Below are 16,815 nucleotides of genomic sequence, written 5' to 3' on the forward strand. Positions count from 1 at the left end.
AGTCTCACTGTCTCCCAGGCTGGAGTGCACTGGCACAATCTTGGCAGACTGTAGCCTCTGCCTCCCAGGTTCAAGCGATTTTTGTGCCTCAGCCTCCTGAAATGTTGTTTTCATTTCTTTCTTAAGAAAACTCTCCCTATTCTCTCTGCTCTCCACTCATAATTCTCAAGATGGCGTACAAATATTGCTATAACTATATATCAGGAAGTTTGAAGAAAGGTTCTGTTGGGCAATGGTTGATACATTAATTCATAAAATATTTACTGAATGGCCAGGTACAGTGGCCCACACCTGTAATCCCAGCACTATGGGAGGCCGAGGCGGGTGGATGATGAGGTCAGGAGATTGAGACCATCCTGACCATGGTGAAACCCCGTTCTCTATAAAAAAAGAAAAAAAATTTACTGAACATGTATTATGTGCCAGTAATTATACAGTGTTGCTATCTAGGAGGTATACATACAGACTTTGCTTTTGACAAAATATTTTCACGAACATATTTAGAAAGCTTTTACAGTGTTACTTTTACTCATAATGTATTAATATCCTCAATTATGACTTCCCTTGTGATAGGTTTTGAGAACATAATCTTCCTAGAAAGGGAAAAAGATATATATTTATATCAGATTCCCATTAATGGTAATTCATGACCCAAACCAATGCCTACAAGGCAATTGCTCTAGAAAAAAAAAAAAAAAAAATCAATGATAAGTTCCAAATAACCAAGTATTCCAGAATCAACTTAATTTAGTTGTTTTTAATAGCCATATTTTAAAAATGCTATAAGCTTCACAGTTTAGAAACTATTTTAAATACCAGTCAAAGGCAATCTTCTGGAGCTCAATTTCTGGGTAAGAGTGAAGAACATGAAATGAATTTGGGAAATAATGGGAAAACCATGTCATTTCTCTCAAAAAGAATAAAATACTGTCACAGTTAGTGGTAAAATGTGCTATCCTGATTTTCAGGGATTTGAAAACGATTCTTTTAGAACTCTTTCCAAAGCCATTCCATGACAAATGCCAACACTTTCTTAAGCAGCCCCAACATCCAGCCAACTGAAAATTGTATCTTCCTTCATCACTAATGCTTTCTCATAAAGACCAACAAACTTAAGTCTCGTTTCGTTAAGATTCTGTTAGTACTAGTGGGTGTCTCTCCTGTGGTCCCTGTATATCAATAGTCTAGGCAAACTTACAATAGACAGGTGTACACCTTAGTACAGGCAGAGCCATGTAAGTGACTTGCTCAGTCACATGTGGACTTCCTGTTCTGAGGCTTATCACTCTAGCACCCAATTCTTTCCTGGGTAACCATTATTCCTTTGAGATAGATATTGGGTCATCCTGGTTCTCTGAACAGGTATGAACTGTCTTCCCATAAACCAACACCATGAATTCTAACTTCATCTCCTATTTCATTCTTAGCTCTGAGTCACCCCAAAGCTTGGAAGAATCAGGATCTTCACCCTGATAATGAATCCTTTACTAGCAGATCTATAGAGGTCGACCCAGTTGTTGCTTAATATCTCATTTTTTAGATGAATGAATATGGATTTTTTTTATTTTTAATTGTTGCTGTCTCCTTTTCACAGTACCACTTCCACAGGCTGGGAGCCTTCCCCATGGTAGCATGGTCAAGGCTGCCTCAAATATCTAGAGGCTACTTAAACTTAGCACTACATCAGAAGTGTGCCACTTCACACTGACAGGCAGTGTTTACGAAAAACATCTCAATCTGCCAGCCCACGAGAATGGGTGACAAGTCAGAAGGTAGGGCAGGGTGTAGTAAAGGGAATAGAAGTGCTAACTTCACAAATGCCTCTTCAAGCTGTAAGAGTTACATGGGAAGACAGTGGCAATGTGCAGGCTTTATCTGAAAAGCAGGAATTTCCTTCTACCCTGTATTCCCAGATGTCCACCTGGAGTAGGCTTTGCATTCCCTAAGCTCCCACCTCTATTTCGAAAACATTCTTCTCGGAGTGCAGTAGCCAAGTCTCCTTCATCCTTCCCTCCAGGAACACTACCTGCCCCTCTACTCCCAGTCAGATTCCCAGTCATCCTCACTAGAGAAACTGTCATAACCTAAATGCCAGTATTATTCACCACTATGAAGTTTCTGATGTCTGAAAAGGACTGAACTATGTCTGAAGAACTTTCCACACTCAATGCACTCATAAGGCTTCTCACCAGTGTGAATTCTGTAATGTTCACTAAGGTGTGCGTACTTGCGGAAGGTTTTCTCACACTCACTACATTTATAGAGCTTCTCACCAGTGTGAGTTCTATGATGTTCAGTAAGAGATGAACTATGAGCAAAGGCTTTCCCACATTCTTTACATTTATAGGGCTTCTCTCCAGTATGAATTCTCATATGCTGAGTGAGGCAGGTGTTCTGATTAAAGCCCTTTCCACATTCATTGCATTTATAGGGTTTTTCTCCAGTGTGACTTCTCTGATGCCGAATAAGGCAAATGCTCTGAATGAAGGCTTTACCACATTCACTGCATTTGTAGGGTCTCTCCCCTGTGTGTATTCTCTGATGTTTAGTGAGTGGGGTGCTCTGAGTAAATGCTTTGCCACATTCCTTACACTTATATGGTTTTTCTCCAGTATGAATTCGCTGGTGCTTAATAAGAGATGGGCTCTGACAAAAGGCTTTACCACATTCTTTACATTTATAGGGTTTCTCTCCAGTATGAATTCTCTGATGCTGAGAGAGGTTTGCCTTTGTTTGGAAAGTTTTCCCACATTCATCACATTTATGGGGTTTTTCCCCAGTGTGAATTCTCTGATGTTGTGTAAGATTTGAGTGTTTTCGAAAAGAAGAGCCACATTCACTGCATATGTAAGGCTTCTCACCTGTGTGAATTCTCTGATGATGAATAAGGTGTGTATTTTGATTGAATGCCTTCCCACAGCTATTACATTTATAAGGTTTCTCTCCAGTGTGAATTCTCTGGTGTTCAATGAGATGTGAGTGATTGCGGAAGTAATTCCCACATTCACTACATTTATAAGGTTTCTCTCCAGTGTGAATTCTTTGATGCTGAGTAAGAAATGATCGACATCGAAATGTTTTTCCACACTGCTCACATCCATATGGTTTCACTCCAGTGTGAATTCTTTGATGTTGAACAAGGAATGAACTACGACTAAAGGCTTTCCCACATTTCTCACATGCGTAGGGTCTCTCTCCAGTATGAGTTCTCTGATGTTGGGTAAGGGATGAGCTCTGAGTAAAGGTTTTTCCACATTCATTACATTTCCACGATTTTTTCTGTGTGCAGAGAGTTGGACATTTACTTTGGTCTGAAATATCATTGCTGTGTATATTACTTGTTTCCCACTGATGCAGACTCTCTTCTGTAGAAACTCTGAGATGTGTAACAAGGTTTGAGGTCAAAAGCAAGCTTTTCTCTAAATTATATTCTTGACTGATAATTGCAGGGGGTGCTTCTTTGTGGATGAAAGTTATTGCCCCAAAACCGCCTTCCTGGAAAAGGCATGATCCAGGAATCTCTCTAGCAGAGTTTTCCTTCATGCCCTCACATGCATATTTTTCTTCAAATGTAGAATCTTGGTATTCATCCCCTTGGAAACTCCTTACTACTATCCCTGATGAGTCAGTTTTACAGACTTCCTGCTCTGGAACAGGCTTGTTCTTATTTACCCAGCCTGAAAGAAAACAGCAAAATGAATATCTCCTGTACAGGGCAGAGTGAAGGCCCCTGAAACTGTAAGACCTTAACTTTTGGCAGACCTCAGTAATGGCCTATGAGGAAGAGCCAGTAACAGCAAGTGTGGCAAGTAAGTTAGCGTTGCAACTGGTGGAAGAGATATGCATTAGGGTAATGTGATCACCATTAACAAGGAGCTCCCATAGAAGAGGCAGCTAGAGACACCCAAGGAGCAAGAGAATGAGACAATGGAGATAAACAAAAAACAACCACCAACACACAGGCTAAAATTAGGGCAAGACAGGAAACATGAATGGTTTGTACTCAGAATGGAGAATGGTAGAATGTAAACGGGAAAATGCTGGAAATGAGAATGATAAAATTATTGCTAGGGACAAGCTGGCTCCAGAGATGTTCATCCACCCCTGCCCCCAACATCCCTGTAAGAGACAGTTATTTTATCTCCTGAGCCTCACCCAGCTTCTCTACTAAAATTTCCAAAGGTTTCCTGTTGGCTGGCTATTTCTCCCACTGCTTGTCTCTTGCTCACTCACCTGGACAAGTCTCTCTTGTAATCTCTCTCTCTTCAGCTCCTTGCATATTCAAAATTCACAGATCGTTTTGTCGCTTTGATTGGAAAACACTTCAGGTTCGGAAAACTGGGAGCCCTGCTCATGGGGAAAAAAAGGTGTGGGAGGAGGAAGGGAATATTACTGTCCCAGTAAACAGAACAAAAGAAAGAGCTGTTGCCTAGGGACACTATCTAATAACACACACAATACTTCTCAGGATAACAATGTGGAAGCAACTGCAAATCAGCATTGGCTCATAGCCTCCTAGGTTCACAAACCACATTTGTTAGCTGTCCAAAAAATGGTAACAGCAGACTAACATACTATTTCAGCACTTGATAAATAAATCAGAATGTTATTTATCACCTTCTTATAATGACAAAGATTAAATGAATAGGAATATTCACATCAATTAGTACACACTGTCCATCACATAATAATCTATATGAAAAGTCAGTTAAATAGTTAGAAGCTGTACAGCAAAATGTCCTCATAGCAAGGCTTGTGCATTAAGTCTGATTTACCCACTTCTACCAAATGCCAAGGAGCTGAGATAGTGTTAGGGAATGCTATCTACTTGATACAAACTAGAGACACACTGATTGTCCTTTCTTCAAGATGTCATACCAATTAAGAAGTTTTTCTTCAGGTGTAGCTGAGTGTCAGAGGACAGGCTGTAGCTAAAAAGAAACAAAAATAAATTTAATTGGGAAATAAGTTTTGACTTATAAAAAGGCTGCAAAAATACCAGTTTCCTTAAATGCTGCTTTTTAAAAATGTCAGTATCAAACTGTTTATTCAAAAACCTCTCTCCATTTAACATTGAAGTGAGAAGCAGAACTGGCAGCATTATTCAAGGAAAAAAGGAAGATGCAGAGATGATTTTACCAGAGTCAAGAACTTGAAAGACATGAAAGAATAAAATAAGTCTGCTCAAGTACATAATACACTTGGTCTTGTGCACTTCTCAGTGAAGTCTGTGCCACTGCATTGAATTTTAAAGGTTTAAGAAGATCCTTGGCTGGGAGCAGTGGCTCACATCTGCAATCCCAATACTTTGGGAGGCTGAGACAAGTGGATCAGGAATTCAAGACCAGCCTGGCCAACATGGGGAAACCCTGTCTCTATAAGAATACAAAAATTGGCCAGGCGTGATGGTGGGTGCCTGTAATTCCAGCTACTTGGGAGGCTGAGGTGGGAGAATTACTTGAACCAGGGAGGCAGAGGTTGCAGTTAGCTGAGATTGTGCCATTGCACTCCAGCCTGGGTGACAGAGTGAGACTCTATTAAAAAAAAAAAAAAAGATCCTATTTGGGTTTTCCTGATTCTCATTCACAGGAAGGACATAAAGGGACCTGTAAGCTACTATAGAAGCCTACAGAGACTTACGCAAGTAAACTGGGATTTGAGTGACTAATCAGTGCTAGACACTGGAAAAGGAAGCCAGACACCCTGTCTGCCTACAACTTGTGTCACAGCTGGACAAAGACATTAAATGAATTATTTCAAATACGGGAGCTACAAAACTGCAAGCATAGGGTACTACTGAATGTAAAGCAGAGGGGACCTAATATAGTCTGGGTCCCCTTTAGACATGTGAAAAGGAAAAGTACAGACAAAATAGAACATACAAAAGTCATCAAGCTCAGTATGTTGGAGGAATAGAAGAGACACAGTATGCTCAAGTATTAAGCACCAGAAATGAGACATAAAGCTTGAGGCAAGCCAGTTCAAACAGAACCCTAAAAACCATTTTAAGGACTTTACCTTAAAGTGAAGAGAAAGCTATAATAGGGATTTGAAAAAGGTTGATAAAAGACATGACATGGTTAGATCTGCTGTTTAAAGGAAACACATTCCTCTATCCACAGCACAGAGGGTATATGTAATGGTGGGGAGTGAGAGGGCAAGGTGAAGGTGAAGGCTAGAAGATCCCTTGTAAGGCTATTTTGGTAGTCCAGTATGGGGACTGGATTAAGAGAAAGAATCAACCAGAATGAATGAATATTGGTGGGAGGGGTGAGAGAGAGAGAAGTCAAGGATAATTAGCCAGTTTTGGATGATGACAGTCACCTTTAGTGACAGGTACAGTGGTCTGGAAAGGAATAAGATACACTTAGTTTCAAATATCCAAATATAAAATAGAACAGGGTATACATAGCTGAAAGAGAGGAGAGAGGTATGGTCTGAAGAGTTTTAGACATTAAAAAAAGTAATTGAAATCACAGGAGTAACAGATAAAAACTTCAAAGCAATGTGGCTAAGAAAACTCCAACAGTGAGTCTAAACAATTAAAAGATCTCTAATCCCAGCAACGTGAGGTAGCTCACACTTGTAATCCAAGCACTTTAGGAGGCCAAGGTGGGACAATCAATTTAGGCCAGAAGTTTGAGACCAGCCTAGGCAACATAGAAAAACTGCATCTCTAAAAAAAACCAAAAATTAGTTCGGTGTAGTGGTGTGTATCTATAGTCCTAGCTACTAAGGTGGGAAGATCACTTGAGCTCAGGAGTTTGAGACTGCAATGAGCTATTAATATGATTGCCTCACTGCACTCCAGCCTGGGCAACAAAACAAGATCCCATCTAAAAATAATTAAATAAAAGATCTCTAAACCTCTAAGAAATGTTAATAAAATTTAATATATGATAAAAGCAGTATTTCTAATCACACAAAGATAGATTATTCATAAATCGTGTTGGCACCATTGCTAACTACCTGGAAAAAAAAGGTGTGACTACTACATCATGCCACACACCAAAATACACCCAAACCAATTAAAGGGTTAAATATAAGAAGTTAAACCACAAAATAATAAAATATGACCAATAATTCATTGTAGGGTTAGCACTTTCAAGCATGATACAAAATGGATAGGACAAAAACTGATAAATTTGACAACATAAAAACAATACTCTGTATATTCAAAATATAAAGAATATTAAAAGACAAACAAGCTTTAAAAAAGTATTTTTCAGTTATATATCAAGGGATAGACAGACCTAATAAACACTTCTTAAAAATGAGCAAGAAAAAAAGATGAACCGAGAGAAAAATGGAAAATACAAAAATATACCAAGAATTACAAAAGGCCAATAAACATATTAAAAGTTCCATCTTTGTGGTAAACAAAGAAATGGAGGCTGAAAGAATGAAAAATCATTTTTTACATCAAACAGGAAAATCTATTTTTAATGCTACACTCAAGATTCAGAAAGGTGTAGGGAAAGAGGTTCTAACACACTGGTGGGAATGCAAGTTGGTACCATCTTTCTGGAGCTAATCTGACAATATACATCAGGTCTGAAGGTTGTAGCTTCAGTTATAGTGGGGATGTTATGATCAACATTTTGTGGATACAGCAATTCAGAACAGAATGCTCATTTTGTATATACACCACCTGTAGTGTACCTCAGAGTCATCAGTATGCCGTAAGAAATGACTATATTCTGGCTGGGAATGGTGGCTCACGCCTGTAATTCCAGCACTTTGAGAGGACAAGGCGGGCAGATCATGAGGTCAGGACATCAAGACCATCCTGGCCAACATGGTGAAACCCCATCTTTACTAAAAACAAAAAAATTAGCTGGGCATGGTGGCTACCTGGCTACTCAGCTACTCAGGAGGCTGAGGCGGGGTAATTGCTTGAACCCAGGAGGTAGAGGCTGCAGTGAGCCAAGATTGCACCACTGCACTCCAGCCTGGCAAAAGAGTGATACTCCGTCTCAAAAAAAAGACTATATTCTTTGACTTAGTAATTCTACTAATAGAACTTTCTCAGAAAGATGTAACTTTCCAGAGAGAAGAGAAACAGAATTCTCCTGATACTTCTAAAAATATTCCCTGAAATGTACATGGAAATAAAAGTTTTTCTATTGGTAGACACTGAGGATTACCAAATTATGGTACTTCTAGTTGGTGAAAATTATTTAGACATAAAGATAATTAAAAATGAAAATATGTGATTATCGGGGAAAATATTTACGCCATAAATGGAAAAACCCAGGATAGTAATATTTCAAGTATTAACATAATATAAAACATATGTTTGTTGAAATATACATGTGACATGCCTGTGGTTCCAGCTACTCAGGACGCTGAGATAGGAGGATCACTTGAGCCTGAGAGGCAGAGGTTGCAGTGAGCTGTGACAGCACCACTGCACTCCAGCCTGAGCAGCAGAGCAAGACTCTGTGTCAAAACAAAATAAATAAAATAATAAATTGTGAATAATTTTCCCGAATGCCCTCTATTATCTATATTTTGCTCTACTTTTAAGAAAATGAACAAATCTGTAAGAACATATAGCAAATTATTTATTGTAATCATTTCTGAGGAATAAAATTATGGTAAACTTTTGCCTTAAGGTCTTTTTGTAATGTTTGAAAAATTTCCCATAGGAATAAATAACTTCTGTAATCAAAGAAAAAGTCAAAAAGTATAATCGGAAATAGCACAGAGATTTATGTACAAAGATCAAACTATTACTACAATTGTAAGATAAACAGGCAAATAAACATTGATAGACTAGCAAATATAGATTAGAAAAGTATTAAAAATCATAATTTCAAAGAACATTCATGAGAAAATGTATTATGTTAAAACAGGAAGATACAAAACACTAAAACAAAAACAAGAAATATGCACACACATATATTGGGACTAAGTAAGCACTCGATAAACAGAAACTATTGTTAATAAACAGATAAAACATACGCATTTTAAAAAGACATAAAGAAAACCCACCAATATTAACACACTTATCTCTATGTCAGTTAATGGGTCACTTTAGTTTGTCCTTTTTACTCTTCTATATATTCTACTTCTCCTTCAATAAACATATATTACTTTTATAGATAGAAAAAGTTACTTTTTAAAAACCCAGAAACAAAACAAAAACAAAAACAAAATGCCAGATCTAATGGCTATGTTATTGGCCTCCTACCCACAAGATGATAGTAGATTGGACTGGGAGTCAGGAAAGTCTGCTCGGCCAATAGCCCATGTGAATGGGCCTACATGACAGGCTATTTATCTGAAAAGGGTGACAAATTAGATAATATTTATGTGTCATTCCAGCTCTGATAATCTGTGAATCCTTGATGAATTAATTCACATAAAGCATTCACATAAAGCATATTTTATCACATAGATAGAAAGATATCTACTCAATGGCAGGCACTCAACAGGGGTTAGATGCTATTATGGTTGATACTAAAACCTGCAGAGAAAGACAGACATCTTGGTGATGACCACATCCTTCCAATCACGGATCATCTGAGCTGTCAGCAGTTTGTCTATGCCAAGGGTCGGCAAACCTTTTCTGTAACAGGCCAGAAAGTAAATTTGTTTAGGTTTAATGGGCTAAATGGGATACATAGTCTCTGTCTCAACTATTCAATTTTGCCTTTGTAATGTGAAAACATATATGTAAAATATATGTTTGTTAAAACATACATGTGACATGCTTGTGGTTCCAGCTACTCGGGAGACTGAGGTGGGAGGACCACTTGAGCCTGAGAGACAAAGATTGCAGTGAGCTGTGATAGCACCAGTGCACTCCAACCTGGGTGACAGAGTGACAGCCTTCTGACACTATGTAAATGAATGAGCTTGTCTGTGTTTTAACAAAACAGCTTTATCAAAAAAAAGTGGCAGACCAAATTTGGCCCATATTTGCTGACTCCCAGGTCTGTAAGTTGCCCAGAAAGTAATGTACAGGTGCTTCTACAAATGCCTATTGTGGAATAATCTAGCTGTTAGTGATTTTAAGATGCTAAAAAGATCCCTCTGCAAATCTGGGGAAAGAATGGTATTATGCGGAAGGGTAAAAGGAAAGAGGCTCTTAATAGCCCTAACCTGCTAACCTAATAGAGAGCAGGCTTCCTCCCTCTACCTTGTAAGCTTTTTCCCTGATGCCACTTCTTTTCCCCTCAATAATTAGCTAAAGGAGCCTAGGCAAGCTAGATGAGATTTTTCAAGAATTTTGAACAATCCCTCCAATGAGACCGCATTGAAATGTACTCTCTGAAGCCCTTCTTGGTCTGCATGTTGGCACCAAACAGTACACTCAACCAAACTGTGGCAGTACACTTTATCTATCTCTTATGCAGCCTTGGGTCACTTAGCGATGTGACCTGGGACAATTTTCTATTCTCCCTGTACCTCAGCTCCCTCACTTAAAAACGACACATAGGCCGGGCGCGGTGGCTCAAGCCTGTAATCCCAGCACTTTGGGAGGCCGAGGCGGGTGGATCACGAGGTCAAGAGATCGAGACCATCCTGGTCAACATGGTGAAACCCCGTCTCTACTAAAAATACAAAAAATTAGCTGGACATGGTGGTGCGTACCTGTAATCCCAGCTACTCAGGAGGCTGAGGCAGGAGAATTGCCTGAACCCAGGAGGCGGAGGTTGCAGTGAGCCGAGATCGCGCCATTGCACTCCAGCCTGGGTAACATGAGTGAAACTCCGTCTCAAAATAAATAAATAAATAAATAAATAAAAATAAAAATAAAAATAAAAACGACACATAATACGCTGTTGTGAAGATTAAATTAGAACACATGCTTCAAACAGTACCTGGTATACAGAGAGTGCTAAATGTTGTTTACAGTATTACCACCAAAATCTGCTAAAGCATATATCCCCCCTACACAAGACTGGAAGCATCTTTTACATTTGGCAGTCTCCAACCTCACTTCTTCTGCAGCCTCGCCCCTGAATTCCGTGTAATAGTTGGCCTGTAATGGATAGTAACCTTTCGCTGGGAGACATTAAGGCTTGCATACATGGTATCACATATAAGCTGTCAACTGAGCCTTGTGAAGAAGCAAGGATCTCTAGTACTTTAGAGATCAGGAAACAGTCTGACTCTGTTCCCTCCAGAATTGTAATTCAGGTCTCAAGACTTCCAATGAGTGCACTTTACATTTACACTATTTGGAATCTCCTATAAAAACAGGCTCTAAACAAGTTTCTGAGCTACAGGATCGGCCGGGTGGAGAAACTGGTATCAGAACCGATCATGTGATCCCCAGGATCTCGTTTCCTGACATGGGTCCTAGGTCTTTATAACCATCCATCATTCACTCACTCATTAATTCATTCACTCCGCCATTTTCCTAGGCATCTCCTCGGTGCCAGGCATAGTGCTGGGTTTTGGGGTCTGCAGTGCTGAGCCTGCAGGCTGGGCTGGCCGAGCCGCCAGGAGTGCCCCAGGTCCAGGCGGCTCCCGTAGGCAGCAATTCAGGGAGGATCGAGGCCGGGGGGACTTCCCTCCAGCCCGCCGCCCCAGCCAAAGTTCGCCGGGGCCCCTCTTTTCCCTTCCCTGGGTCCCAACCCGCTCACTGTGAGATCCAGGGGCTCCCCGCGAAGCGGCGCGGGCGCTCCTAGAGGTGCATGGGACCCAGGACGCAGGCCTTACCTTCTGAAACCGGAAGAGAGGTGGCGCGGCCGGTAGTGCGTCAACATCGGGCTCGCGCATCCGTCCTCGGATTCTCTAGGAAGCAGGAGGAACATCTCTGTGGGACCCTAGAAGAAGGCGTTCCCTACGAGTCCGGCCGGTGACTCCATCCTTGTTTCCATCCAAGGCCAGCCGCGTTCCTGAAATCTCGTTAACAACTATCTTGGTCTGAAACACAGTGGCTATCTCAACCCTCAGGAAAACTGTAGAGGGAGACGTTGGGGATGGAAAGGATGCCGGGTAGCAGCTGGAATGGGCCATCCCAACAAGAAACTAGTATATTCTATCTTCTTAAAATAATCTCTGTTAAGAACCTTGAGTGATCCCCTGTTATGTTAGAATAAAGGACAAACTCCCAATCTAGGTCCACACAAATTGACCTGAATATCAACATCTCTTATTTGGCTATCATATACATTCTGCTCCAACATTACTGAATTCCCATTGGCCTCCTGAAATCCCTTGCCTGTTTCTGACTCTAGATCTTTTTCCCAGGATTTTCCCTTTGAAATATCTCCCTTCCTTCTACCTGCTCTTCCTGACCTCAGCTATCCAGTTTATGCTGGTTCTTCAAATCCCAGTGCCAATTCTCACTTGACCACCTAGACTGTTGCCCTTATGAGTCTTTACACTTGTATATCACTATGAGTAATTCTAGCTCTAGCTAACCTTGTATTTAGTGGCCCTCTAAATGCATCAACTTGTACTTTTTACATAGGTATTCTTAGGAAGATATACACAAGTAGCATCCCACCCAGAACTGTGAAAAACCAATCAGTTCATCTTTATACAACTCTACTCAGCTATATGGAGCTTATCATTATATTCCAATGTTTAGCACAATGATTGGTAGAGAAGGTGTTCAATAAATACTTGTTGAATTCATTAATCAGAAACAAAGGTGAAAATCAGATTATTTGCATTTTTGATAAACTAAAAAAATGAGGATGCCATAGACTAAGTCCAGGAAGCAAGCTCTCTGCACATCTCAAAGGAAGTACCACCTAGCTGGCATATTCCCATTTCTTCAGCTCACTCTATCTAATCATTAACTCCATTGGTACAATGTAAACTGTATGAAGGTAGGGGCCTTCTCTGTTTTGTTCGCACTGTATCTCTAGCACTGAGAGCACTGGCTGACATACTAGACATTCAATCAATATAAAGTTACAGGAAATAGTTATTCCACATAGATGTATATTGCTTGTTTGAGAGCTAAAACTGCTGGAAAATTATCTTTCTTCCCCCAGATTACCTAAAGTATACACTCCAGAGATGAATGTTGCTTCCTTGTAAGAAATAGAAACTTCTTCTAATCATATTTACCTGACTCCCCAAAAGAGATTATGTGAAGAATATGCCATAGGGAGATCTGCTGTTTTTCTATGCGAGATGAAATTATTAGTAAGTTCGCATTTGCTTATTCAATATCCGTTTCTCCCTTTCTTTCTAACATTCCATTGCCATCTTACAGACAAGGGTAACAGGCTTATAAAGGTTAACTCAACCAATGTCACACAGTTTGTACGTGACAGAATCAGGTCAGAAAGCTAGAACTTTCAATTCCAAGCCCAGTGTCCCTTGAAGGCTACAACAGACAATCCTCTTTCCCTTTTCATCATTTCAGTTGTCCTTGTCTAAATTTTATCCTTTTTTCCTCAAACTATCTCTAAGGGAGTCAGAACTACATACATGAATTTTAGATGCACTAGCCATCAGCTTAGCAAGGATATCATGGCAAGTACTAAAAGTTGCCCGTAAAATATCTATTCTCCTCATCCTCCTTACCTAACCAAACTGAATTTTATTCAGAGTGGCACTGTGCCAAGATTTCTCAAGTTCTTTCTCAGCTAAAGCTGGCCATATGATACATCTCTGTCCGAGAAAATATAAATGGAGGGCCAGGCATGGTAGCTTATACCTGTAATCCCAGTACTTTGGGAGGCTGAGGCAGGCAGCTCACCTGAGGTCAGGAGTTTAAGAGGGCATGGTTTTGGGCACCTATAGTACCAGTTACTTGGGAGGCTGAGGCAGGAGAATCACTTGAAACCAAAAGGCGGAGGTTACAGTGAGCAGAGAATGCGCCACTGCACTCCAGGCTGCGTGACAGAGTAAGACTCCAAAAAAAAAAAAAAAAAAAAAAAAAAAAAAAAAAAAAAAAAAAAAAAAAAAAAAGAAACAAAAAGTTAAAAATTTCAGACATAAAGACTAAACTAGAAGGAACACAAAAGTGAATAAAAATAAACAGAGAAATAGAAGTTGAAAAGAACAAAAAGTTATAAAAATCAAGAAAGAAAGAAGAGATGAAAGGCTTGAAGAAAAAGTGACAAGTATTCAAAATTTGTGAGAAGATTTGACATTTAGATGATAGGACTCCTTGCAGAAGATGCTGAAAACAAGGGGGCAAGTACTATAAAGGTCTCAGAAAAACTTCCCATAAATACAAGAGATTTGAAATTTCACATTGAAAAAATACACAGCATACCTGAGAATATCAACAAGAACAGCTGACACCAAGACACATTTTTGTGAAATTATTGTACTTTAAAGAAAAGGAGGAAGACTGGGCATGGTGGCTCACGGCTATAATCCTAGCACTTTGGGAGGGCGAGGTGGGCAGATCACAAGGTCAGGAGTTCGAGACCAGCTTGGCCAACATGGTGAAACCCCATCTCTACTAAAACTACAAAAATTAGCTGGACATGGTGGTGTGTGTCTGTAATCCCATCTACTCAAGAAGCTAAGGCAGGAGAATTGCTTGAACCTGGGAGGCAGAGGTTGCAGTGAGCCAAGATCATGCCATTGTACTTCAGACTGGGCAATAGAAAAGGAGGAAAAGATAAACTATGAACACTTAGACAAAAACAGTAAGTGACTTGTAAGAGAAAAAACTATGTTCTCATCGGACTCTTTGACAGCAATACTTTATGCTAAAAGAAAATAATTAAGGACACTCAAGGAAAGGTAAGCCCAGAATTTTATACCTAGCAAAACTGACTTTCATGTACAAAGAGCACAAACTATGCAAGCATTAAACCATGCAAGCATTAAACATAGTCACTTATAGAACTACAATTAAATGACTGTTATAAGAAAAAGAGTACAGTATGAATTACTGTATAGCTCAGACAATGTTGACATAGCACATTTATTTTTAAATTGTGAGCAGAATAGGCAGAGCATATCAATTATTTTAGATAATTATGTTAGTCATGGTAACTTTAGAATCGTTATCCTGGGACTACTGTGTAGGTAATGTGGGATAATGATGGGATACTCTATGTCCTTGAGGACCAGGATTCTGATGTGGAAGAAAGAATATTCCTTTGTAATATGGAAGAGATTAATTAAAAACTATGTGGTCCTTGTTTTGAATTGGATATCAGTAGGAACTCTTGGTGTATATTATTTTTTGAATGTACACTGAAGACGCCTAGAAACAATGACCAACCCAGTAGCACTGAGCCTCCCTAGTATCCAGACTGTTGTCTTAATAAGTCATTTCTCATTAAAAAACAAAAACAGAAATACAAATCCAGAACTTCTTAGAGTAATGGCTGATTGCAGGTCTTGGGCAGTAAAAGTGTAAAATGAGGCTGGATCATCTTGTCACATCAGATTGCAAGAAAGCTGTGAAAGATGGCTGGATGCAGTGGCTCACGCTTGTAATCCCAGTACTTTGGGAGGCCGAAGAGGGTGGATCACAAGGTCAGGAGTTCAAGACCAGCGGGGCCAACAAATGAAACCCCATCTCTACTGAAAATACAAAAATTAGCTGGGTGTGGTGGCAGGTGCTTATAATCCCAGCTACTTGGGAGGCTGAGGCAGGAGAATCACTTGAACCCGGGAGGTGGAGGTTGCGGTGAGCCAAATTTGCACCACAGCACTCTAGCCTGGGCAACAGAGCCAGACTCCACCTCAAAAAAAAAAACAAAAACAAAGCTGTGAAAGACTTCAAAGACTAGGAGGCCTAGGCCAAAAGGACCCAGGAGCCAGCTTCATTTTTACTCTGGCAAAAGATGGGAAAATTTGATGCTGTCATCACAGAGAGGCAGCCAGTCACTGTGTGCCCCTAACTGAAGACACATTACCACCTACCGTCTTGCCAAAGGGACTGGGCCTGCGTGGGGTCAGGCCTCTGGATCCAGCTGCCAATGTCCAGGAAATCCAGTGGACAGGGGAACACACTGAACCGCACCATGAGGATGCAATCAGCGAAGTCCAGACTGTAGGAAACGCAACAGCGCAAGTTCTTCAGGTTCTTTAATAGATAAATTGTATGAAAATCAACGAGGCCGGGCACGGTGGCTCACCCCTGTAATCTCAGCACTTTGGGAGGCTGAGTCGGGTGGGTCACCTGAGGTCAGGAGTTCAAGAACAGCCCAACCAACATGGTGAAATCCCATCTCTACTAAATACAAAAAATTAGCTGGCTGTGGTGGTGCATGCCTGTAATTCCAGCTACTCGGGAGGCTGAGGCAGGAGAATCACTTGAACCTGGGAGTTGGAGGTTACAGTGAGCTGAGATGGTGCCACTGGACTCTAGCCAGGGTGACAGAGCAAGACTCTGCCTCCAAAAACAGAGGATAGGACATAGGACATGAACATGAACAGAGGGAAGAGCATGTGATGACACAGTGAGAAGTCAGACTTTTACAAGGCAAGGAGAGAGGGCTCAGAAGGAACCAAACTGCCAACACCTTGATCTTGGACTTTCAGCCCCCAGAACCATGAGACAATCCATTTCTGTTGGTTAAGCACCCAGTCTGTGGTATTTTGTTATGGCAGCACTAGCAAACAAATGCACAGTTATTATAAGCAAAAAAGAGAAAAAGAAAGAATGATATCCCTCTGTGTAATGAGAGCACACCAGAAAGATGCCCAGAATAAATGAAAATTCTAATATTCTATCTTGAAAGAAACCAAAAGTGTTAAGAAAATGAGCAAAACATAGAAGAAAAATGGGTCCGGGCACAGTGGCTCATGCCTGGAATCCCAGCACTTTGAGCGTCTGTGGCACGCGGATCACCTGAAATCAGGAGTTTGAGACCAACCTGGCCAACGTGGTGAAACCTTGTCTCTACTAAGAATACAAAAATT

General features: G+C 40.4%; 1 protein-coding gene across 3 annotated transcripts; it reads right to left on the bottom strand.

The window, feature by feature from the left end:
- Positions 1 to 729: 729 nt before the first annotated feature.
- On the bottom strand, positions 730 to 11,696 carry ZNF502 (zinc finger protein 502). 3 transcript variants are annotated; one of them, XM_037732445.1, is made up of 4 exons: positions 11,601 to 11,696; positions 8,998 to 9,079; positions 4,234 to 4,347; positions 730 to 3,677 (listed from the first exon to the last, which is right to left on the bottom strand). In XM_037732445.1, exons 3-4 carry the CDS (start codon positions 4,277 to 4,279, stop codon positions 2,098 to 2,100), a joined length of 1,626 nt encoding a protein of 541 aa, XP_037588373.1. In that variant the 5' UTR covers positions 4,280 to 4,347; positions 8,998 to 9,079; positions 11,601 to 11,696; the 3' UTR covers positions 730 to 2,097. The 3 variants fall into 3 exon arrangements, with proteins under 3 accessions (XP_037588373.1, XP_017377688.1, XP_037588359.1); XM_017522199.2 differs by lacking the exon at positions 8,998 to 9,079; XM_037732431.1 differs by lacking the exons at positions 8,998 to 9,079; positions 11,601 to 11,696 and having other exon boundaries at positions 4,234 to 5,344.
- Positions 11,697 to 16,815: the final 5,119 nt, after the last annotated feature.

Source organism: Cebus imitator, unplaced genomic scaffold (genome assembly GCF_001604975.1).
Source record: "Cebus imitator isolate Cc_AM_T3 unplaced genomic scaffold, Cebus_imitator-1.0 Scaffold0, whole genome shotgun sequence".
Classification (NCBI taxonomy): domain Eukaryota; kingdom Metazoa; phylum Chordata; class Mammalia; order Primates; family Cebidae; genus Cebus; species Cebus imitator.